We start from the raw sequence: 25,383 nt of genomic DNA, 5'->3' as shown, positions 1-25,383 counted from the left end.
TCTCTGTATACTGTAGGTGTTATATCCAGGTTATATTCTAGGTATCTGGCTGTACAGTCTCTGTATACTGTAGGTGTTATTTCCAGACTTTATTCTAGGTATCTGGCTGTACAGTCTCTGTATACTGTAGGTGTTATATCCAGGCTATATTCTAGGTATCTGGCTGTACAGTCTCTGTATACTGTAGGTGTTATTTCCAGACTTTATTCTAGGTATCTGGCTGTACAGTCTCTGTATACTTAGCACATTACACTGTGTGCAGAATTATTAGGCAAATGAGTATTTTGATCACATGATGCTTTTTATTCATGTTGTCCTACTCCAAGCTGCATAGTCTTGAGAGCCAACTACCAATTAAGTAAATCTGGTGATGTGCATCTCTGTAATGAGGAGGGGTGCTGACTAATGACATCAACACCCTATATAAGGTGCGCTTAATTATTAGGCAACTTCCTTTCCTTTGGCAAAATGGGTCAGAAGAGAGATTTGACGGCTCTGAAGAGTCCAATATTGTGAGATGTCTTGCAGAGGGAGGCAGCAGTCTTGAAATTTCCAAACTTTTGAAGCGTGATCACCGAACAATCAAGCGTTTCATGGCAAACAGCCAACAAGGTCGTAAGAAGCGTGTTGGCCAAAAAAGGCGCAAAATAACTGCCCATGAATTGAGGAAAATCAAGCGTGAAGCTGCCAAGATGCCATTCGCCACCAGTTTTACCATATTTCAGAGCTGCAACGTTACTGGAGTGTCAAAAAGCACAAGGTGTGCGATACTCAGGGACATGGCCAAGGTAAGCAAGGCTGAAAAACCACCACCTATGAACAAGAAACATAAGATAAATCGTCAAGAATGGGCCAAGAAGTATCTTAAGACTGATTTTTCAAAGGTTTTATGGACTGATGAAATGAGCGTGACTCTTGATGGGCCAGATGGATGGGCCAGAGGCTGGATCAGTAAAGGGCAGAGAGCGCCACTCCGACTCAGACGCCAGCAAGGTGGAGGTAGGGTACTGGTATGGGCTGGTATCATCAAAGATGAACTTGTGGGACCTTTTCAGGTTGAGGATGGAGTGAAGCTCAACTCCCAGACCTACTGCCAGTTTCTGGAAGACAACTTCTTCAAGCAGTGGTACAGGATGAAGTCGGTATCGTTCAAGAAAAACATGATTTTCATGCAGGACAATGCTCCATCACATGCATCCAACTACTCCACAGCGTGGCTGGCCAGTAAAGGTCTAAAAGAAGAAAAAATAATGACATGGCCCCCTTATTCACCTGATCTAAACCCCATAGAGAACCTGTGGTCCATCATAAAATGTGAGATCTACAGGGAGGGAAAACAGTACACCTCTCGGAGCAGTGTCTGGGAGGCTGTGGTGGCTGCTGCACGCAATGTTGATCGAAAACAGATCAAGCAACTGACAGAATCTCTGGATGGAGGCTGCTGAGTGCCATCATTAAGAAAGGTGTGTATAGTCATCACTAATTTTTTTGGTTTTTGTTTTTGCATGTCAGAAATGTTTATTTCTAAATTTTATGCACTAATATTGGTTTACCTGGTGAAAATAAACAAGTGAGATGGGATTATATTTGGTTTTTATTAAGTTGCCTAATAATTCTGCACAATAATAGATACCTGCACAAACAGATATCCTACTAAGAATGCCAAATCTAAAAAAAAAAAAACACTCCAATTTCCAAAAATATTAAGCTTGGATATTTATGAGTCTTTTGGGTTGATTGAGAACATAGTTGGTCATCAATAATAAAAATAATCCTCTAAAATACAACTGGCCTAATAATTCTGCACACAGTGTATAGGCCAGTAACATGATGTTCTGACGGTGTACTTAGTACTGAGTGATGCCAGAGTGCACCTAAAAATACCGACTCCTAAACAATAGTTGAAAAACAGCGAGACTCAGAAGTTGGACTGGTGTGTAGAAGCTTTTATTATATATAAACACAATATAGTCATGTAAGTGCGCTAAGGTAAAAATAATGAAAGTACAACAGCCCCAGGCTGTTATCTATCCCCTTCCATCAGCTGTTACATCTCTACATGTTGTGCTCAGGTTGATATGCTTAAAGATTATGATGGCACTGTCCGATGATATTAGTATTTTCTGCATTTATACAAAACCAACTGTCCGTCTACCTGCACTTTAGGTGGATGGAGTTTTGGAGGACATGTTCTTACAGCTCTGGGCCCTTTCACGGTCTCTTGTTGTTGTACTTTCATTATTTTTACCTTAGCGCACTTACATGACTATATTATATTTATATATAATAAAAGCTTCTACACACCAGTCCAACTTCTGAGTCTCACTGTTCTTCAGTCTCTGTATACTGTAGGTGTTATATCCAGGCTATATTCTAGGTATGTGGCTGTACAGTCTCTGTATACTGTAGGTGTTATATCCAGGCTATATTCTAGGTATGTAGCTGTACAGTCTCTGTATACTGTAGGTGTTATATCCAGGGTATATTCTAGGTATGTGGCTGTACAGTCTCTGTATACTGTAGGTGTTATATCCAGGCTATATTCTAGGTATGTAGCTGTACAGTCTCTGTATACTGTAGGTGTTATATCCAGGCTATATTCTAGGTATGTGGCTGTACAGTCTCTGTATACTGTAGGTGTTATATCCAGGGTATATTCTAGGTATGTGGCTGTACAGTCTCTGTATACTGTAGGTGTTATATCCAGGGTATATTCTAGGTATGTGGCTGTACAGTCTCTGTATACTGTAGGTGTTATATCCAGGGTATATTCTAGGTATGTGGCTGCACAGTCTCTGTATACTGTAGGTGTTATATACAGGCTATATTCTAGGTATGTGGCTGTACAGTCTCTGTATACTGTAGGTGTTATATCCAGGCTATATTCTAGGTATGTGGCTGTACAGTCTCTGTATACTGTAGGTGTTATATCCAGGCTATATTCTAGGTATGTGGCTGTGCAGTCTCTGTATACTGTAGGTGTTATATCCAGGGTATATTCTAGGTATGTGGCTGTACAGTCTCTGTATACTGTAGGTGTTATATCCAGGGTATATTCTAGGTATGTGGCTGTACAGTCTCTGTATACTGTAGGTGTTATATCCAGGGTATATTCTAGGTATGTGGCTGTACAGTCTCTGTATACTGTAGGTGTTATATCCAGGGTATATTCTAGGTATGTGGCTGCACAGTCTCTGTATACTGTAGGTGTTATATACAGGCTATATTCTAGGTATGTGGCTGTACAGTCTCTGTATACTGTAGGTGTTATATCCAGGCTATATTCTAGGTATGTGGCTGTACAGTCTCTGTATACTGTAGGTGTTATATCCAGGCTATATTCTAGGTATGTGGCTGTACAGTCTCTGTATACTGTAGGTGTTATATCCAGGCTATATTCTAGGTATGTGGCTGTACAGTCTCTGTATACTGTAGGTGTTATATCCAGGCTATATTCTAGGTATGTGGCTGTACAGTCTCTGTATACTGTAGGTGTTATATCCAGGCTATATTCTAGGTATGTGGCTGTACAGTCTCTGTATACTGTAGGTGTTATATCCAGGGTATATTCTAGGTATGTGGCTGTACAGTCTCTGTATACTGTAGGTGTTATATCCAGGGTATATTCTAGGTATCTGGCTGTACAGTCTCTGTATACTGTAGGTGTTATATCCAGGGTATATTCTAGGTATGTGGCTGCACAGTCTCTGTATACTGTAGGTGTTATATACAGGCTATATTCTAGGTATGTGGCTGTACAGTCTCTGTATACTGTAGGTGTTATATCCAGGCTATATTCTAGGTATGTGGCTGTACAGTCTCTGTATACTGTAGGTGTTATATCCAGGCTATATTCTAGGTATGTGGCTGTACAGTCTCTGTATACTGTAGGTGTTATATCCAGGCTATATTCTAGGTATCTGGCTGTACAGTCTCTGTATACTGTAGGTGTTATATCCAGGCTATATTCTAGGTATGTGGCTGTACAGTCTCTGTATACTGTAGGTGTTATATCCTGGTTATATTCTAGGTATCTGGCTGTACAGTCTCTGTATACTGTAGGTGTTATATCCAGGCTATATTCTAGGTATCTGGCTGCACAGTCTCTGTATACTGTAGGTGTTATATCCAGGCTATATTCTAGGTATGTGGCTGTACAGTCTCTGTATACTGTAGGTGTTATATCCAGGGTATATTCTAGGTATCTGGCTGTACAGTCTCTGTATACTGTAGGTGTTATATCCAGGGTATATTCTAGGTATCTGGCTGTACAGTCTCTGTATACTGTAGGTGTTATATCCAGGCTATATTCTAGGTATATGGCTGTACAGTCTCTGTATACTGTAGGTGTTATATCCAGGGTATATTCTAGGTATCTGGCTGTACAGTCTCTGTATACTGTAGGTGTTATATCCAGGGTATATTCTAGGTATGTGGCTGTACAGTCTCTGTATACTGTAGGTGTTATATCCAGGGTATATTCTAGGTATCTGGCTGTACAGTCTCTGTATACTGTAGGTGTTATATCCAGGCTATATTCTAGGTATGTGGCTGTACAGTCTCTGTATACTGTAGGTGTTATATCCAGGCTATATTCTAGGTATGTGGCTGTACAGTCTCTGTATACTGTAGGTGTTATATCCAGGTTATATTCTAGGTATGTGGCTGCACAGTCTCTGTATACTTTAGGTGTTATATCCAGGCTATATTCTAGGTATGTGGCTGTACAGTCTCTGTATACTGTAGGTGTTATATCCAGGTTATATTCTAGGTATGTGGCTGTACAGTCTCTGTATACTGTAAGTGTTATATACAGGCTATATTCTAGGTATCTGGCTGTACAGTCTCTGTATACTGTAGGTGTTATATCCAGGCTATATTCTAGGTATGTGGCTGTACAGTCTCTGTATACTGTAGGTGTTATATCCAGGCTATATTCTAGGTATGTGGCTGTACTGTCTCTGTATACTGTAGGTGTTATATCCAGGGTATATTCTAGGTATCTGGCTGTACAGTCTCTGTATACTGTAGGTGTTATATCCAGGCTATATTCTAGGTATCTGGCTGTACAGTCTCTGTATACTGTAGGTGTTATATCCAGGGTATATTCTAGGTATCTGGCTGTACAGTCTCTGTATACTGTAGGTGTTATATCCAGGGTATATTCTAGGTATCTGGCTGTACAGTCTCTGTATACTGTAGGTGTTATATCCAGGCTATATTCTAGGTATCTGGCTGCACAGTCTCTGTATACTGTAGGTGTTACATCCAGGGTATATTCTAGGCATCTGGCTGTACAGTCTCTGTATACTGTAGGTGTTATATCCAGGGTATATTCTAGGTATCTGGCTGCACAATCTCTGTATACTGTAGGTGTTACATCCAGGCTATATTCTAGGTATCTGGCTGCACAGTCTCTGTATACTGTAGGTGTTATATCCAGGGTATATTCTAGGTATCTGGCTGTACAGTCTCTGTATACTGTAGGTGTTATATCCAGGCTATATTCTAGGTATCTGGCTGCACAGTCTCTGTATACTGTAGGTGTTACATCCAGGGTATATTCTAGGCATCTGGCTGTACAGTCTCTGTATACTGTAGGTGTTATATCCAGGGTATATTCTAGGTATCTGGCTGTACAGTCTCTGTATACTGTAGGTGTTATATCCAGGGTATATTCTAGGTATGTGGCTGTACAGTCTCTGTATACTGTACGTGTTATATCCAGGGTATATTCTAGGTAGGTGGCTGTACAGTCTCTGTATACTGTAGGTGTTATATCCAGGCTATATTCTAGGTATGTGGCTGCACAGTCTCTGTATACTGTAGGTGTTATATCCAGGCTATATTCTAGGTATCTGGCTGTACAGTCTCTGTATACTGTAGGTGTTATATCCAGGCTATATTCTAGGTATGTGGCTGTACAGTCTCTGTATACTGTAGGTGTTATATCCAGGCTATATTCTAGGTATCTGGCTGTACAGTCTCTGTATACTGTAGGTGTTATATCCTGGTTATATTCTAGGTATGTGGCTGTACAGTCTCTGTATACTGTAGGTGTTATATCCAGGGTATATTCTAGGTATGTGGCAGTACAGTCTCTGTATACTGTAGGTGTTATATCCAGGGTACATTCTAGGTATCTGGCTGTACAGTCTCTGTATACTGTAGGTGTTATATCCAGGGTATATTCTAGGTATGTGGCTGCACAGTCTCTGTATACTGTAGGTGTTATATCCAGGGTATATTCTAGGTATCTGGCTGCACAGTCTCTGTATACTGTAGGTGTTATATCCAGGCTATATTCTAGGTATCTGGCTGTACAGTCTCTGTATACTGTAGGTGTTATATCCAGGGTATATTCTAGGTATCTGGCTGCACAGTCTCTGTATACTGTAGGTGTTATATCCAGGGTATATTCTAGGTATCTGGCTGTACAGTCTCTGTATACTGTAGGTGTTATATCCAGGCTATATTCTAGGTATCTGGCTGCACAGTCTCTGTATACTGTAGGTGTTATATCCAGGGTATATTCTAGGTATCTGGCTGTACAGTCTCTGTATACTGTAGGTGTTATATCCAGGCTATATTCTAGGTATGTGGCTGCACAGTCTCTGTATACTGTAGGTGTTATATCCAGGGTATATTCTAGGTAGGTGGCTGTACAGTCTCTGTATACTGTAGGTGTTATATCCAGGCTATATTCTAGGCATGTGGCTGTACAGTCTCTGTATACTGTAGGTGTTATATACAGGCTATATTCTAGGTATCTGGCTGTACAGTCTCTGTATACTGTAGGTGTTATATCCAGGCTATATTCTAGGTATGTGGTTGTACAGTCTCTGTATACTGTAGGTGTTATATCCAGGGTATATTCTAGGTATGTGGCTGTACAGTCTCTGTATACTGTAGGTGTTATATCCAGGCTATATTCTAGGTATCTGGCTGTACAGTCTCTGTATACTGTAGGTGTTATATCCAGGCTATATTCTAGGTATGTGGCTGTACAGTCTCTGTATACTGTAGGTGTTATATACAGGCTATATTCTAGGTATGTGGCTGTACAGTCTCTGTATACTGTAGGTGTTATATCCAGGCTATATTCTAGGTATCTGGCTGTACAGTCTCTGTATACTGTAGGTGTTATATCCAGGCTATATTCTAGGTATCTGGCTGTACAGTCTCTGTATACTGTAGGTGTTATATCCAGGCTATATTCTAGGTATGTGGCTGTACAGTCTCTGTATACTGTAGGTGTTATATCCAGGCTATATTCTAGGTATCTGGCTGTACAGTCTCTGTATACTGTAGGTGTTATATCCAGGCTATATTCTAGGTATCTGGCTGCACAGTCTCTGTATACTGTAGGTGTTATATCCAGGCTATATTCTAGGTATCTGGCTGTACAGTCTCTGTATACTGTAGGTGTTATATCCAGGGTATATTCTAGGTATGTGGCTGTACAGTCTCTGTATACTGTAGGTGTTATATCCAGGGTATATTCTAGGTATCTGGCTGTACAGTCTCTGTATACTGTAGGTGTTATATCCAGGCTATATTCTAGGTATCTGGCTGTACAGTCTCTGTATACTGTAGGTGTTATATCCAGGCTATATTCTAGGTATGTGGCTGCACAGTCTCTGTATACTGTAGGTGTTATATCCAGGCTATATTCTAGGTATGTGGCTGCACAGTCTCTGTATACTGTAGGTGTTATATCCAGGGTATATTCTAGGTATATGACTGCACAGTCTCTGTATACTGTAGGTGTTATATCCAGGCTATATTCTAGGTATCTGGCTGTACAGTCTCTGTATACTGTAGGTGTTATATCCAGGCTATATTCTAGGCATGTGGCTGTACAGTCTCTGTATACTGTAGGTGTTATATCCAGGCTATATTCTAGGTATCTGGCTGTACAGTCTCTGTATACTGTAGGTGTTATATCCAGGCTATATTCTAGGTATATGACTGTACAGTCTCTGTATACTGTAGGTGTTATATACAGGCTATATTCTAGGTATCTGGCTGTACAGTCTCTGTATACTGTAGGTGTTATATACAGGCTATATTCTAGGTATCTGGCTGTACAGTCTCTGTATACTGTAGGTGTTATATCCAGGCTATATTCTAGGTATCTGGCTGTACAGTCTCTGTATAATGTAGGTGTTATATACAGGCTATATTCTAGGTATCTGGCTGTACAGTCTCTGTATACTGTAGGTGTTATATACAGGCTATATTCTAGGTATGTGGCATTACAGTCTCTGTATACTGTAGGTGTTATATCCAGGCTATATTCTAGGTATGTGGCTGTACAGTCTCTGTATACTGTAGGTGTTATATCCAGGCTATATTCTAGGTATACAGTGCAGGTTTCCAGCTATAGAGCAGGCACCACACAGTGCACTGGTGCCCATAGCTGCCTGCTTTGCTTGCCCATTCCAGCCTGGTTTGCAGTATAGTGCAGTCTGTTGCTGGGTATGAAGCCTTTGCACAGCTGCTGGAGCTGCTTTATGGCTGAGCCCTGTCTGTTGGGTCAGGGGAGCAGCCTGGGGTCAGTGCAGAGTGTTGTCCTAGGCACAGCAGGCAGCCGCCTGAGCTCTGGGTGCTGCACCCTCCCCAGCTGCACTCCTGAGTGCTGCGCTCAAGCTGGAAGGATGAGGGTGTGTAGGGTGTAGAGATGGCAGATTCCCACGTGGGGGGGCTGACGTTGCCTGTTCTCTGGTTCAGCGCTGATTGTGCAGCTATAAATGTCCAGTGCTGGGAGCTCGTACAACACAAGCAGATCTGTCCTCTCCCTGCGATCAGACAAGCAGAGGCAGCAGATGACACAGCACCCATCTGCAAGAGCACATCACCCTGCACAGCCTGAGCCTGCTGCCACCTCTACTGGGCAGACCCCTCACACAACCTGAGCACTGACCTACGGGACTACAGCCAGTGTAAACTGCACCCAGACCCTGACAGCACCCAGAAAGCTGCACCCAGAAAACTGCCCCAGACCCTGGCAGCACCCAGCAAACTGCCCCCAGACTCTGGCAGCACCAAGGAAACTGCACCCAGACCCTGACAGCACCCAGCAAGCTGCACCCAGAAAACTGCCCCAGACCCTGGCAGCGCCAAGAAAACTACACCCAGAACCAGGCAGCACCAAGAAAACTGCACCCAGAACCAGGCAGCACCAAGAAAACTGCACCCAGAACCAGGCAGCACCAACAAAACTGCACCCAGAACCTGGCAGCACCAACAAAACTGCCCCCAGACTCTGGCAGCACCAACAAAACTGAACCCAGAACCTGGCAGCACCAACAAAACTGCACCCAGAACCTGGCAGCACCAACAAAACTGCACCCAGACCCAGAAAACTCAAAGCACTTTTGTAGCTTGGCAGAAAATGCGGAATCTGTACCCAAACACCCAACTGCCTCTGAGCTTTGCTTTTTATAAAGCCTGAAAGCGCCCCGATCACCCTACTACAGCCTGGCAGAGCCCACCGAAACTGCAGCACCCAGCTCCCCCTGAGCTCTGAATCTTTATAGCTTGTCCCAGCCCATATTACTGATATTACCTGCCCTTCCTACAAGCAGCACCTGGCAGCACCCAGCTCATACAAAGCGCTGATTCACCCAGAGCCTGCCATCACCCACAGGACCCTGAGCTCTGACCATACAGATGCCTGGCAGCACCCACAGGACCCTGAGCTCTGACCATACAGATGCCTGGCAGCACCCACAGGACCCTGAGCTCTGACCATACAGATGCCTGGCAGCACTCACAGGACCCTGAGCTCTGACCATACAGCAGCCTGGCAGCACCCACAGGACCCTGAGCTCTGACCATACAGCAGCCTGGCAGCACCCACAGGACCCTGAGCACTGACCATACAGCAGCCTGGCAGCACCCACAGGACTCTGAGCTCTGACCATACAGCAGCCTGGCAGCACCCACAGGACTCTGAGCTCTGACCATACAGCAGCCTGGCAGCACCCACAGGACCCTGAGCTCTGACCATACAGCAGCCTGGCAGCACCCACAGGACTCTGAGCTCTGACCATACAGCAGCCTGGCAGCACCCACAGGACTCTGAGCTCTGACCATACAGCAGCCTGGCAGCACCCACAGGACCCTGAGCTCTGACCATACAGCAGCCTGGCAGCACCCACAGGACTCTGAGCTCTGACCATACAGCAGCCTGGCAGCACCCACAGGACTCCTCTGAGCTCCGACCATAAAGCAGCCTGGCAGCACCCACAGGACCCTGAGCACTGACCATATAGCAGCCTGGCAGCACCCACAGGACCCTGAGCACTGACCATATAGAAGCCTGGCAGCACCCACAGGACCCTGAGCACTGACCATACAGCAGCCTGGCAGCACCCACAGGACTCTGAGCTCTGACCATACAGCAGCCTGGCAGCACCCACAGGACCCTGAGCACTGACCATACAGCAGCCTGGCAGCACCCACAGGACTCTGAGCTCTGACCATACAGCAGCCTGGCAGCACCCACAGGACCCTGAGCACTGACCATATAGCAGCCTGGCAGCACCCACAGGACCCTGAGCACTGACCATATAGAAGCCTGGCAGCACCCACAGGACTCTGAGCTCTGACCATACAGCAGCCTGGCAGCACCCACAGGACTCTGAGCACTGACCATATAGCAGCCTGGCAGCACCCACCTGAGACTCTTCCACACTATGGATCCCAGTTACTGTCTGGAAAGTTTGTGGCTGCAATGACCTGTGTCCTTATAAACTGTGCGCTTAACCCTTGCAGCCCCCTCCACCCTGAGCCGGCGCAGGACTGGAGCAGCAGAGAGGCCAGGTGTCCGGGCAGGTAAGAGTGTGGACGGATCACTCAGCAAACAGCAGGGCAGAGAGCAGCAGGGGAAGTCTTGCATGACTGCTCTGGACATTACACCTGTGAGGAGTGTCAGGAGGGCATGGAGGCTGTAGGGTGCCCCTGAGTGGGGTCCTCACCCTGGCATGGCTCAGTATTACACCCCCACAAGTCTGCTGCGCCCAGGGAAGACCTCCTCGATATTTCATGATTAATTTTGAGACCTCGGTCGCCGACAGGGGGGGCATCTCTGCCATGGAGTGCCTGAGAGACTGCTCCAACAGCACCGAGCACAATGGAACTAACTCAGACGTGTCTGGACCCCCCTACTCCCTGCAGGTCACACTGGCCCTCATCTCCCTGGTGGGCATACTCATGCTCTTCACCGTGTTTGGCAATGTCCTGGTTGTCATCTCTGTCTTCACTAGTAGGGCCCTCAAAGCCCCCCAGAACTTGTTCCTGGTGTCGCTGGCATCGGCTGACATTCTTGTGGCCACCTTGGTCATACCATTTTCCTTGGCCAACGAGGTGATGGGGTACTGGTACTTTGGCAAGGTCTGGTGTGAGATCTACCTTGCATTAGATGTTCTCTTCTGCACCTCATCCATAGTCCATCTCTGCGCCATCAGCCTGGATCGCTACTGGTCCATCACACAAGCCATTGAGTACAACCTGAAGAGGACCCCTCGTAGGATCAAGTGCATCATCTTCATCGTCTGGGTGATCTCAGCTGTCATCTCATTCCCACCACTCATCACCATTGAGAAGGAGAGTGGCAAAATAGAGGAGCCCAAGTGCAAGATCAACGAGGAGAAATGGTACATCATCTCCTCCTGCATCGGCTCCTTCTTCGCCCCTTGTGTCATCATGGTCCTAGTCTACATCAGGATCTACCAGATCGCCAAGAAGAGGACGAGGAACCCCCCCAGTAAAAGGAGCAACGGGGACCCTGAGAAGAAGCAGAATGGTTGTGCAGACAAGGAGCTGCCAGTCAAGCTGAATGGAGAGAAGGCTGGAGGCTCTGGAGAGGAGCAGCACAGAGAAGCAGAGGCCAATGGAGTGGACATGGAGGACTCATCATCTTCTGAGAATAGGGAAGACCTCCAGTATTCCTCCAAGAAGAAGCAAGACAAGGCAGCAAGGGGCAAGGGCAAGACCAAACTGAGCCAGATCAAACCCGGGGACAGCCTTCCAAGGAGAGAGGAGGAGAGGAGTGCCAAAGCCTCCAGGTGGAGAGGGCGGCAGAACAGGGAGAAGAGGTTCACCTTCGTCCTGGCTGTGGTCATTGGGGTCTTCGTTGTGTGCTGGTTCCCCTTTTTCTTCACTTACTGCCTCATTGCCATCTGTAACAAGAGCTGCAGTGTCCCGGAGACTCTCTTCAAGTTCTTCTTCTGGTTTGGTTATTGCAACAGTTCCCTGAACCCTGTCATCTACACCATCTTCAACCATGACTTCAGGAGATCCTTCAAGAAGATCCTGTGCAAGGGGGATAGGAAAAGGATTGTGTGAGACCCCCCCCCCCTTAACCCTTTCCTACCGTTGCAGCATTTTGTATGGATACCTGTTGGGGGGTGGGGGACTTTACTTAATAGACACAATGAAGCCCCCTGTGCCCACCTCATGTGTCATACAGTAAGGACTGGAGTGGGAGCAGCCTGTCTTCATTTTGTAAGGCATGCCGCTGTAAGTGATGATGATGATGATGATATTATGATGAATGCTTAAATATATTTTTTACTACTAAAACGACCCCTCTGTGATTATTGGACCCTCAGCAGCCACTTGTTTATTGTTCACAGTTTTGTTGCCCCTTTTGTTACAATATTGACTCCTCTTGTTACATTGTAGAGTCTCATTCTATCATTACTTGATTTTGCTAAAGGTCTGGTGTTAACCCTTCTGCAACCAAATCTGCAGCCACTGTGTGTGAAGTGTTTTCAGCACTGAACTGGTTAACGTTGCTATGCACAGAGGTGGTTTGGGGTGTAAAATGGGGCGTACCTGACATCTGGACCCCCTCTTCTGCTGGGTAAACACACAGTGAAGCCCCCTCCTCTGCTGCTGCTGCTGCGCATCTTGTTATTTTGTAGCTGCACCATTATTTCCAGCATTACTATGTTGCATTGTGGATCTGCACTGAACATCTGCAAAAACATGCATGCTGCTATTTAGGGACCTACAGACCCTCTAGACATGGACCAGGGGGGGGGTAGGGGTGGGCTGCTGGGTGTATGAGCTCACTAGTCACTTAATGCAACTGATTACTCTGAAACTAAAATGATTCATTTCTCCAATGACTGTTCCGTTTACAATCTATTGTTCCCTGTTATCAGCCACTTCTGTTCTGTCAGAGGTTGATTATAGTATTCATGTGCATTTTTGGTGACTTTCAGGTTTAGTGACTCAATCATTATTGGAGAGGATTGTTGTAAAATGCTGCTGCTACATCTTTAGTAGTCCAGTCAATATCTCCATAGTCTGCATGTGAGGCTGCATCTTCTGGAAACCTAAGGTGGAGGAAGGTGCAACCTGTTGTGAAACTACAACTCCCAACATGGTGCATCCTGGATGACTTGCAGATATTTGTTGTTTTACAAAAAAACAAAAGTCACAAACAGCAGATTGATAATACTAATTTAATTTTAAGGCTCCATTAATTACACAGTGCTGTACATTTGAAAAGGGTTTACATACATAAAATTAAAGAAACTGATGGGGAGAGAGGACCTTCAATCTACAGGGTACTGTGGAAGGAGACGGTAGGTCTTATTGTTACTGTAAAACTACATGAAGCCAGAAGGTGTTAGTATTGTCTATCAAGAGCATATTGCACAGGGCAATAAAGGTGATGAGAAAAAGGAACAGCGAGACTGGTCATCCATTGGCATAAATGTAAACTGCACAGTGGTCTCCACTCTGCATCCCCCCTGTAGGAAACCTGACCTTGGGGATGACTGCTGTAATGAGTGTGAGAATTGTAGCTGCCCCTGGGTCCTTGTTCTGGAGGAGAAAGCCCCTCTGCCATAGAGGACTGTGCCACAGATTTTGGGGCTACAGTCTAATCCTATTTCAGAGATTCATCCTATATATTTCATCTTTAACAAAATGTTTTTCATTAATTATACACCTTCACAGAGGCCATTAAGTCATATTATGAATACTTGACATGACATCCTGTACTTGTCCTAAGTTACCGCGTGTATTATACTCCAGAGCTGCACTCACTATTCTGCTGGTGCAGTCACTGTGTACAGACATTACATTACTGATCCTGTACTGATCCTGAGTTACCTCCTGTATTATACTCCAGAGCTGCACTCACTATTCTGCTGGTGCAGTCACTGTGTACATACATTACATTACTGATCCTGTACTGATCCTTTAAATAGTGTAAAATACACAGTGACTCCACCAGCAGAATAGTGAGTGCAGCTCTGGAGTATAATACAGGAGGTAACTCAGGATCAGTAATGTAATGTATGTACACAGTGACTCCACCAGCAGAATAGTGAGTGCAGCTCTGGAGTATAATACAGGATGTAACTCAGGATCAGTAATGTAATGTAATGTATGTACACAGTGACTGCACCAGCAGAATAGTGAGTGCAGCTCTGGAGTATAATACAGGATGTAACTCAGGATCAGTAATGTAATGTATGTACACAGTGACTGCAGCAGCAGAATAGTGAGTGCAGCTCTGGAGTATAAAACAGGATATAACTCACGATCAGTAATGTAATGTATGTACACAGTGACTGCACCAGCAGAATAGTGAGTGCAGCTCTGGAGTATAATACAGGATGTAACTCAGGATCGGTACAGGATCAGTAATGTATGTACACAGTGACTGCACCAGCAGAATAGTGAGTGCAGCTCTGGAGTATAATACAGGAGGTAACTCAGGATCAGTAATGTAATGTATGTACACAGTGACTGCACCAGCAGAATAGTGAGTGCAGCTCTGGGGTATAATACAGGAGGTAACTCAGGATTAGTACAGGATCAGTAATGTAATGTATGTACACAGTGACTGCACCAGCAGAATAGTGAGTGCAGCTCTGGAGTATAATACAGGATTAATTGCAATTTATTCAGAAAGTGGCTTTTTATGTAGTTTCCTTCTTTATATGAATGCAGTAATATAGTGTTTAGAGGTGGACTTAGCTTTGGGCAGACAACTAGGTGCTATGTCTAAAAGTGTCTCTGATGCAGGGTGTTGGTGAATTATTTTCCATGGCTAAACTCCTTAATTGCATATTTATTTCTTTATACATATGTCCCTCGATGCCTGATATCACAACATGGGAACATGAATATATGTAACTGGGTCACTATTTAGAGGCTCCATCAGCTTCTTATTGGCACTTTCTGACTGATTAGACCAGTTCCCGGGTGCAGGGGCTTCTACTTACAGGACCCCTTAGTGTGACATATTCTGGGGTAGAGGAGGAGACCCCCTTGAGTATTTCCCACCCCCAGCCGCATGGTAGCTCTTAGGTAGAGACTTTCTTGCTTTGTTGTTACACAGGACAATCCTTATTTTCTAATGCAGGAAGGAAGCCATAGTCATCATCATCATCATCCGCTGAGACAGGATAATCGCGGCCTCCACTCTCCGTAAGTGAATTAATTCATCATTTTGTCTAACGATAATCACGGGATATTCAGGGTAAAGAACAATTTCTGCATTAACTGTGAGATGAAGAGGGCGATGCAGCAGCGGGCGAGGCCTCGTGACGCCACTTTAGGGCTGTGCGCCCTCTGGGGGGGGGGGGACGTAGGGTCATTATAATGGTTGATAAGGAGTAATCTTTGTATAAGTAAAATATAAACATTTGTCACTAATTCTTTACATTATTCAATATCTCTGCTAGCTGTCAGTGAAAGAGAGCAACTCTGACATTGAAATTCATGAAGGAGACAAATCTCTGTTCTGGTCGTTTGTTACAATGTATCAGTCTGGAGTGCAGGATGTTTAGCTCACAGATGATTGTCCATAGTGGATACAATGTAACAAACCCTTAAAGGGGTTGTCTAACACTGAAAGAAAAAAAAAACATTTTTCTAGGCGTGGAAGCATCGGCACCAGAAGCAATTTCTCCTCCGTTCCTAAATCCCCAGAAGCGCTGCAGCCTGTGATTGGCTGCAGCAGTCAGGTATCTAGAAGAGAAACATCTGATGACATGCTCTTCTACCCACCTGAAATACATTTTACTTTAAAATGAATGGCCTGTGATTGGCTGCAGTGGTTCTGACTTCTGAACAGAGCAGACATTTCTTTGGGAGTCAGTGTAGACCTCCAGAGTAGCATGTGCTGGAATTTGGGTATGGCTCAATTTATGATTTTAACACTATTCGTGCCTATAAAAATGTATTTCAGTGTCACTGACAGCAAGCAGAGATCTAGAAAATGGTGGAGAGTTGATGCAGAAAGTTTCACTTTTCATTACATAATGGTTAAAGAGGTTGTCCACTACTTTTACTTTGATGATCCTGATTCAGATTGATAGGAGGCGGATGTGCAGTACCCTGTGGCAGCCACAACAAGTAGGCGGAGCAGCTCTGCAAGCGAGTACTTGCGACCACCGCCACCAGTAACAGCTGATCTGTGGGGGTGCTGGGTGTCGGACCCAGCCGATCAGACATTGATGACCCATCCTAAGGATAGACCATCAATGTAAAAGTAGTGGACAACCTCTTTAAGATGAAAATCAGAGAACCCTTATGTGCCGCCATCATTGCTACAGACAGAGTGGAGGTGGACAGTGTGCTCGCTGTGACTCCGAAGCGCAGACTAAAGGGCCTAAAAGTGACCCCAGACCTTTATGGCCGCACAATTTCTGCTCTTGCTGCCAAGTCTGTAATTATCCCCATTATAATGAAGGTGTTGTCCATGTGCGGCTCATTATCAGCTGCACCTGACATATAAACTGCCCTCAAATCCCTCATTAAAGGGGCGCAAAGCCTAAAATCTGCCTTCTACTCATTTGCTGTTCCTCTGTTATCAGCCATTACTGGGGGAGGTGACTGTAGGACAGGAGACTACAATCTATTGCTCCCTGTTATCAGCCATTACTGGGGGAGGTGACTGTAGGACAGGAGACTACAATCTATTGCTCCCTGTTATCAGCCATTACTGGGGGAGGTGACTGTAGGACTGGAAACTACAATCTGTGATGTGACTAGGGTAAGTCCTTCTTAGGCGATGTTCACACGTTCAGTAATCATCCATCAGAACAGATCCAGCTGCAATCCATTGGCAAAAAAAAGTTGTGCAGACAACTTTCTTGTACGTTTTATAAAATACTGATTTCAGCTGGATCCGTTATTTTAACATTGAAGTCTATGGAAAACAGATCCATTAATTAGACATCCATTTTCTTCCATTTGAAATGGATCCAGTAAACAAAAATCGGATCATTTTCAAATGAAAGAAAAGCCGATCGCTGATTAATGGATCCGTTCTCCATAGACTTAAAAAAAAAAAAAAAAAAAAAAAAAAAAAGGATCCAGTTGAAATCCATTTTTTTAATCAGACCAAAAAGTTGCGTCTGCAGAACTTTTTTTGTTAACAGATTACTGCTGGATCCGTTCTAAGAGATAATTACTGGACATGTGAACTTCACCCAGGATGGACTGGCCCTAGTGACAGCCCATGGGGCAGCTGTGGGGCCCGAAGACAGAAGGGGCCCAGTCTCAGTTTGTCAGAACCCAGGAGGTCGGACGGTTTCTGCCTTTCTTGGGCTCCATGTACCAATCACTGTGGATTATACAGTTCTATGTGGCAAAATCTTGAATTTTCTACATGTGGGTCTCCAGACTGGTCTTCATTAAGCCCCACAGAGCAGATTGTGAAAGCCCACCCTATACAGAACAGGAGATGACCCTCTAAGTGCTGGCTCTCAGGGGCCTTATTGTGGATTGGACCCATTGTTATGTTAAGTCTTGGCTGACCGGAGCACCCCCCATTCCTCTAGGGGGCCAGTGCGACCCCATTCCTGACCCTCATCGTTCATATAGCTATTGGGTAAACTCTTTATACGGTTTCTTTGACCCAATTCACACAAAGTCGCAGGCCTTGTCTAATTTACACTTGCGCCATTTTTTACGTTGGTCCCCATATTGTAACTTTTTATTCATGTCTCTTTAAATAAAATATATATATAATTATATCTTTTATAAAAGTACAGGAGCCCTTTAAGAGCAGCGGTGGCTGTCACTCACGCACGGCTGTATCTGCTCACGGGGCGGGCAGGTTTCTCTCTTCCTGTCACTCTGCCCGATCCCATTGAAGAATACTGTAGTAAAAGTTCTTCCAGTCTGAAATGGCTGATAACAGTAAGCAATAAAGTGATATAAGCTATTGCTCTACCTACATTGAGGTTTTAGTTTTAAAGGCTATGGTCACTTTTGCAACAATTAATGCATCTAAAATAAAATTAAAAAAAAAAGCAACTTTGTGAAAAATCTTGATGAAAAATCTACCGTTTTGTGACTACAGCTCCCATACAGACCCAAGTGTAACCATGGTAACAGACTACAAACAAAGCTTCCGCAGTCGCCCTCTCTTCTGTTTGTTCCTTTCTGATGGTTACTTACTAAATGTATGATATAGCGGCACAAGTGCAGAATCAGACTGCGGGGAGAATATAAACAGATGGATTAGAACATTTAAAATAAATGGTTGTCAAACTGGACATAATCGGTAATTAAATTCCTGATGATGGTAATAAAAAAGGGGTGAAGCTGCGACTTCAGGGATGATTTACATAATTATAAAAGTCTGGTAGTCGCCGTCGAAAAGAGGAACCGGAGCCACAGAAGCAGAAGCCTGGTGAACGCTTCATCCCATCTCTCCCGGCAGCGGAATCCAGATATTTCATTAGATTTGCCGTCACCAAGTTTTGGTGTTTTGTATTGAGGTTAATGAGGCTACAAATATATCTTCGCTCCACGCGGAGTCACGAGTGACTGGCTCAGCGGCCGCGGCTTGTACATATGACTCCACGTTCTTTCACCAACGTTCTCCTACTTTACATATTTTTTTTTTTTTTCCAAATGAACTCACATCACCCATCAGACATCACGAGCGCTTCACACAGAACAAACCAGCGGCAATTAAAATGTTACTGATAATTGGATCTGGCTGAATGTGTCCCATCACCTCCCACTGTACGACATGCAGAATATGGACTGAACATGGATATCACCATCAACCGGATCACACGGCTCTGGACACACTGGATACACTTCTCAAAGATTCATTTGCAGGAAGCAAAATAGTACAGCTCTAACCTGAGCAATGAAAACTTTAATTCTGCGCTATACTCCAGAGCTGCACTCACTATTCTGCTGGTGCAGTCACTGTGTACATACATTACATTACTGATCCTGAGTTACATCCTGTATTATACTCCAGAGCTGCACTCACTATTCTGCTGGTGCAGTCACTGTGTACATACATTACATTACTGATCCTGAGTTACATCCTGTATTATACTCCAGAGCTGCACTCACTATTCTGCTGGTGCAGTCACTGTGTACATACATTACATTACTGATCCTGAGTTACATCCTGTATTATACTCCAGAGCTGCACTCACTATTCTGCTGGTGCAGTCACTGTGTACACACATTACATTACTGATCCTGAGTTACATCCTGTATTATACTCCAGAGCTGCACTCACTATTCTGCTGGTGCAGTCACTGTGTACATACATTACATTACTGATCCTGAGTTACATCCTGTAGATCTTTTATTATAAAAATGAAAAACATAACAAAATTAATAACCAGAAAATAAACAGTGTAATGAACTGGTCCAGCCGCTCCCTCTCTCCTCACACACATATTATACATATATACACAATAATAATTACCTACACCATGACATCTGGTCCGGTTACCAAACAAAAAAATAACGATATAATAAACAATTACCGACAAATTATATACAAACTAATATATACATTCTTTTTTTTTTTTTTTAAATAAATAAAATAAATGCTAACTATACAAATATATACAAGACAAAACAAAACCCCCCACACTCGAGCCCACCAGTCCCTCCCCGGCACTGACCTGAGAGCTGGTCCTGCGTCTCATGCCTCAGTCCATGTCCAACGTCCATAGGCCAGATCAGGCAGTGCCAGTTTTTCACCCAAATAACCAGTGTCCCACAAGATGAACCCACCTCCCCCCTTTTCCCTCCACCCAACCTAACACCTACACCCAAACCCATATATACAATATATACAGAAACAAACAATACAATAACCACAACTGACAAAGCCCAAGTTCGGCGCCTGCAGCCCTACATCACTGTCTACTGATCAATAAAACAAAAATCTATGGTGTCAGCAGCAGCCCACCACCAGGAGAGGAGACGACCAGACTAGGGCACACTAACAGAAAAGCCCCTCCAGAGGAGAGCGGCCCTCCGTGTACCCAGTCTCTCATACTCCAGAGAACGCACCTTCACCAGGTCACCGAGTATGGTCCTAAACACATCGTCCACTGGGAGGATTTTCCGCTGCGTCGATACTAAGCACCGTGCGTTCCACGTGTGATACCTAACCACTGCGCTAACTAGAAATAAGGTGCAGCGGTCCCGACCACCCAGGTCCCCGAATGCTCCATAGGCCCATTCCGCATAAGAGAGACCGGCCAGCCGGGGCCAGCCAATGGAGGCGCCCACCCTGTTGTACACCTCTGTGTTAAAGGGACAACAAAGCAGGAAGTGGTCCATGCTTTCAAGCATGGTACCACAATGCTCCCGAGGACAGTTCCTGTCCTCAGAGCTCCTACACTTCAGATTGTCCCTCACACACAGTTTCCCATGGAAGCAGCGCCAAGCCAAGTCCCAAACCTTCGAGGGGATCCTGATAGAATTCAAAAGATGCAGACCCACCCTAAGATCCTGACTTGGGCAATCCCTGAGCGCCAGAGGCCTCTGAAAATGGGTCAACAGAACCCTTTTGTCAAGGAGCTTCCTTGGCAGAGTCCTGACCTCCCACATTCCCAGACCCCACCGGCGAATTACCTTCAGAACCACGGTAGCGTAAGCCGGGAGATGTCCATGCGGTGTGCGGAGATCCTTCACTTGCCCTCCTGTCTCCCATTCCTGGAAGAAAGGCTGAAACCATCCCTTACAGGAGAATACCCACGGAGGAGCCCTCTCTTTCCAGAGGTTTGCAATATTGATCTTAATGAAGGTATTCACAAGGAATACCACAGGGTTGACCATACCCAACCCTCCTAGTCTCCTCGTACGGTAAGTAACCTCCCTCTTGACCAGGTTCAGTCTATTCCCCCATAACAGTTGAAAGAACAAACTGTAGACCCGAGTCCAGAGAGGCTCTGGCAAGATGCACACACTGCCCAGATAGATCAGCAAAGGGAGCAGGTAAGTTTTGATCAGGTTTACCCTTTCCCTTTGGGTCAAAGACCGACCCTTCCATTAGTTCACCTTCTGAGTGGCGATCTCTAGCCTGCTGTCCCAATTTTGTTTGGGGTAATCCCCCTGGCCAAATTCGATGCCAAGAACTTTTGCAGAGACTTTGGGTTCTGGAAGGGTGTCCGGGAGATCAAAACCAGGATCTCCTCCTCCCAGCCAGAGACTCTCACACTTATCCCGGTTGATCTTAGACCCGGATGCCTCCGAGTAGCGATTTACCTCTGACATCAGCCATTCTGCCTCCCCATCAGAGGAAACAAAAATGGTGACGTCATCGGCATACGCCACCACTCTCAGAGTGGCTTCCGGTGCTGCCCGGTCCATCCCGATCCCAGCTAACGGTCCACGCTCCACCCTCCTAAGAAGTGGGTCAATCGAAAACGCGTACAGTAGCGGGCTCAAGGGACAACCCTGGCGAACACCACACCCAACCTCAAAAGAGCTGCCAACCCAACCGTTCACAAGCGGGAAACTCTCTGCCCCAGCGTACAAGGTCTTAAGCCAATCAACGAACCCCCCCGGCAGGCCATACCTCAGAAGGACAGACCAGAGGTACTCATGATTAACCCGATCAAACGCTTTTGCCTGGTCCAATGACAGCATGTACCCCTTCCAGTGGCCAGCCCTACCCTGCTCCACCGCCTCTCGGACACAGAGTACAGCACTAATTGTACTGCGGCCCGGAACAGAGCAATGCTGGGCCCCCGAAAGGAGCTGGGGTGCAAATTTCACCAGCCAATTATACAGCACCTTTGCCAAAACCTTCCTGTCTGCATTGAGAAGCGCTATGGGACGCCAATTCTCAATGCAAGATGGGTCCTTACCCTTTGACCAGATGATCAGGGCAGACCTCCTCATTGACTTTGGCAGAGTGCCCGAGGAAAGATACTCATTGAATACCTCAGTCAAGAGGGGAAACAAGGCATCCTTAAAGGTCTTATAGAATTCAGATGTTAAGCCATCCGGACCGGGAGATTTCTTCAGGGCAAGCCCTTCAATCGCCAACTAAACTTCCTCTTCCCTGATCATCTCTGTCAAAACGCCAAGAGAGGGGTCTACCCCTGGTTCGGGGACGGCTTCAGCCAGAAAAGCCGACATCTCATCCCAATCCAGATCCCTCTTCCCCAAGAGGTGCGAGCAGAAGGATCTGACGACCTCCAGGAACCCCGATCTGGATCTTTTCAGGGACCCCGCAGTGTCAACCAGTCCTGTAACAACTTTACTATTCACTGACATCTTGCAGTTTCTGTAAGGGTCGGGCGAGCGGTACTTCCCGTAATCCCTCTCAAAAACCAAAGATGCGTGTCTATCATACTGACACCTCATTAGCAAAGATTTCACTCTGGAGATCTCCTCGCGGCTACCTCCAGTTGAGACAAGATGCTCGAGTTTCCTCCTCAGGCCCTGATACAGGCGATACCTGTCCAGGCTCCTGAGGCTCGAGAGCTGGCGGAAGAATCTCGCCACCCTTTTCTTGAACATCTCCCACCACTCTGACTTACTACTACAAAGATCCAGTAAGGGTACCTGGCTCTGAAGAAAATCCTCAAAGGACTGTCTTATCTCCGCTTCTTCCAAGAGAGACGAATTGAGCCTCCAAAAGCCTCTTCCCATCCGGGGGGTCTCTGTAACATTCAGGGAAAACAAAATCATACAGTGATCGGAGAACACCTCAACAACAGATACTGCTGAAGAGACGGCTTCCTCCTTTAAATAAAACCTGTCTATCCTGGACCTACAGTTACCTCTATGATAGGTGAACCCCTCGTGGCCTGGGGTGTGCCGGATGTGGACATCCACCAGGCGAGCCTCACTAGCTATACTATTAAGGGCGACGCTATCATAAGTCAGCTTGTCTCTGGAACCTCCTCTATCCCGGGGCCTCGTGACAGTGTTGAAGTCCCCTCCAAAGACGACCTGCCGACTCGTAAAAAGGTAGGGCTTGATCCTCGTAAAGAGACACTTCCGGTCCCACTTAGATTGGGGACCATAAATGTTAATGAGCCGAAGCTCCTGTCCCTTCATGAGGACATCTAATATCAGGCACCTCCCCATTTCTAACTCAATAACCCGTCGGCATTCTACTGGTGCGGTAAAAAGGACCGCCACTCCGCTATACGGCTCGGCCGCAAGAGACCAATAGGAGGGCCCGAGTCTCCACTCCCTCTTAGCTATAAACACCTCTGCCATATTTGGCAGCCTGGTCTCTTGCAAAAAGAAAATGTCAGCTTCAACCCGGCTGAGAAAATCAAAGGCCGCAAATCTAGCCATATTTGACTTAATGCTGGCGACATTAATGGAAGCCAGCGTCAACGGAGTGGGTACCGCCATCATTGGTGATTGAGTTAGATGGCTTTCTTCTTCCCACTCCCCTTACCCTCTGCCTCAGAGGAGGAATCCTTCCCCCTCTTTAATGACACAGAGGTGTCCATTCCCACATTTTTCCTTCTTTTCTCGTCCTCGTCTCCGGACTCTGGGCCAGTCCCTCCCCCCAAGGACCTTGCATCCCCAGGAGAAGGAGACTCGGCGCCCCCTGTAAGCTCCGCTGAAGCCGGAACCTCACCCTCGGCCTCCTCCTCAGAGGAAGAGATGTTATCAAGGGCTTGGAACCGGTTAGAAAGACCAACCAGAGGGGAGTCAGTTTTACCTTCCTTAGGTACCTTGGTCAGAGCGGGAGAAGATGTTTTATCTCCCTTCTTTTTCTTCTTTTTGGTGCCGAGCTTACGCTTGTTCTCTAGCCACCGCTTATTATCCTCATCCATACTTTCATAATGGGAGGATTCTGAGGCAGAGGCGGTTTCCTCCCTGTGGATCCTCCTGACCTCCTCATCCAACTCATCATCCCTCGGGGCCTCAGCAGCAAGACTGGCATCCAGGACAGGGGCTGCGCCGGTAGTCTGGGGCTCGCCCCGCTCCCTCTCCTGTCTGCGCTTGTCTAGACGCCTCAGCTGGGCAGGCGTCTTTTTATTGCTTTTCTTCCCTGGCCCCTCGGCTCCCCCACCCCTGCTAGTCCCCTCCCCAGCAGAATCGGCCTCACGGCTTACTCCCACCGGGGTCTCGACTGCATTAGCGAAGGAGCGAGGACAACGGCTGAATGGGTGACCTAACTCACCACACAGGTGGCACCTAATCTCCACACAAGAGGCGGCAAGATGGCCGACACCCCCACACAACGCACATTTCTGCACGGTGCAGTTTGCACTGAAGTGTGTGGGGTCGCCGCACCTGTGACAGAGCTTCGGTTGCCCCTGGTAGAAGACCAGGATACGATCCCTACCCAGGAAGGCAGACGATGGAATGTGGGCAACCGTACCACCTGAACGCTTAAGTTTTACCATAAACGTCCAGGCCCCTGACCAGATACCAAACTCGTTGCGGTTTTTCTTTGGCATCTCCACCACCTCTCCATACTGACCAAGCCACGTCATGATGTCATAGCAAGAAAGCGACTCGTTACGAGTCATCACGGTCACTTTCTTGATCTGGTTTTGGCGAGACACTGCCTGAACGGCAAAGTCTCGCCAGCCGGGCTCATTTTTTGCCAGCTCATAATTCGCCCAGAAGAGCTCAAGCCCCTCCGGCCGAACAAAGCTGATATCAAACTCAGGCGTGGAATAGGGATGTATCAAGGCGTAGATGTCAATCGCCTTGAAGCCCATCCTCAGCAGGAGCTCCACAACTTTAGACCTTGGAGGACATGCATCACTGCCCCTCCACCGAAGACGGACCACATTCCTACGCACACTGCCTGGCCCGGCTGTTGGGAGGGACCACACTGTATCCCCCCCTTTTTGCTCTCGGAAGGCCCCGAGGCCATGCCTCTCTATCCAGAAGGATAGATCAACCTCTCGACCCTCTACCATTAGTGATCTCTCCCCCTTCTTTAGAGCCTCCAGAAGGCGCCGTTGCAACATGCCGTCCCCAAAGCCCGGAGACAAGGAGGATGCCCTATTTGCCCCGGAGGTGACACTGGCATAACTCTGGACAGGTGTTGCCACCCCCGGGGGGGCAACCGGACCAGTGACCACATCAGCCCGAACAGCAACACCATTACCCACCTCCATCTCACCCTCCACCAAA

The 25,383-nt window shown here is 46.3% G+C and overlaps 1 protein-coding gene across 1 annotated transcript; it reads left to right on the top strand.

Moving 5' to 3' along the window:
- Positions 1-8,644: 8,644 nt before the first annotated feature.
- On the top strand, positions 8,645-12,591 carry ADRA2A (adrenoceptor alpha 2A). Its single transcript, XM_073684733.1, has one exon. The coding sequence runs from the start codon at positions 11,053-11,055 to the stop codon at positions 12,352-12,354; it is 1,302 nt and encodes a 433-aa protein (XP_073540834.1). The 5' UTR covers positions 8,645-11,052; the 3' UTR covers positions 12,355-12,591.
- Positions 12,592-25,383: the final 12,792 nt, after the last annotated feature.

Source organism: Phyllobates terribilis, unplaced genomic scaffold (assembly GCF_046119375.1).
Source record: "Phyllobates terribilis strain yellow unplaced genomic scaffold, ASM4611937v1 Scaffold_5__5_contigs__length_657084704, whole genome shotgun sequence".
NCBI lineage: Eukaryota > Metazoa > Chordata > Amphibia > Anura > Dendrobatidae > Phyllobates > Phyllobates terribilis.
The sequence above is the reverse complement of the archived record's forward strand: the minus strand, read 5'-3'. Positions and strand labels throughout refer to the sequence as shown.

Bases quoted from the DNA above. Each gene is read 5' to 3' on its own strand.
- ADRA2A (XM_073684733.1), top strand. From the start codon at position 11,053: ATGATTAATTTTGAGACCTCGGTCGCCGACAGGGGGGGCATCTCTGCC.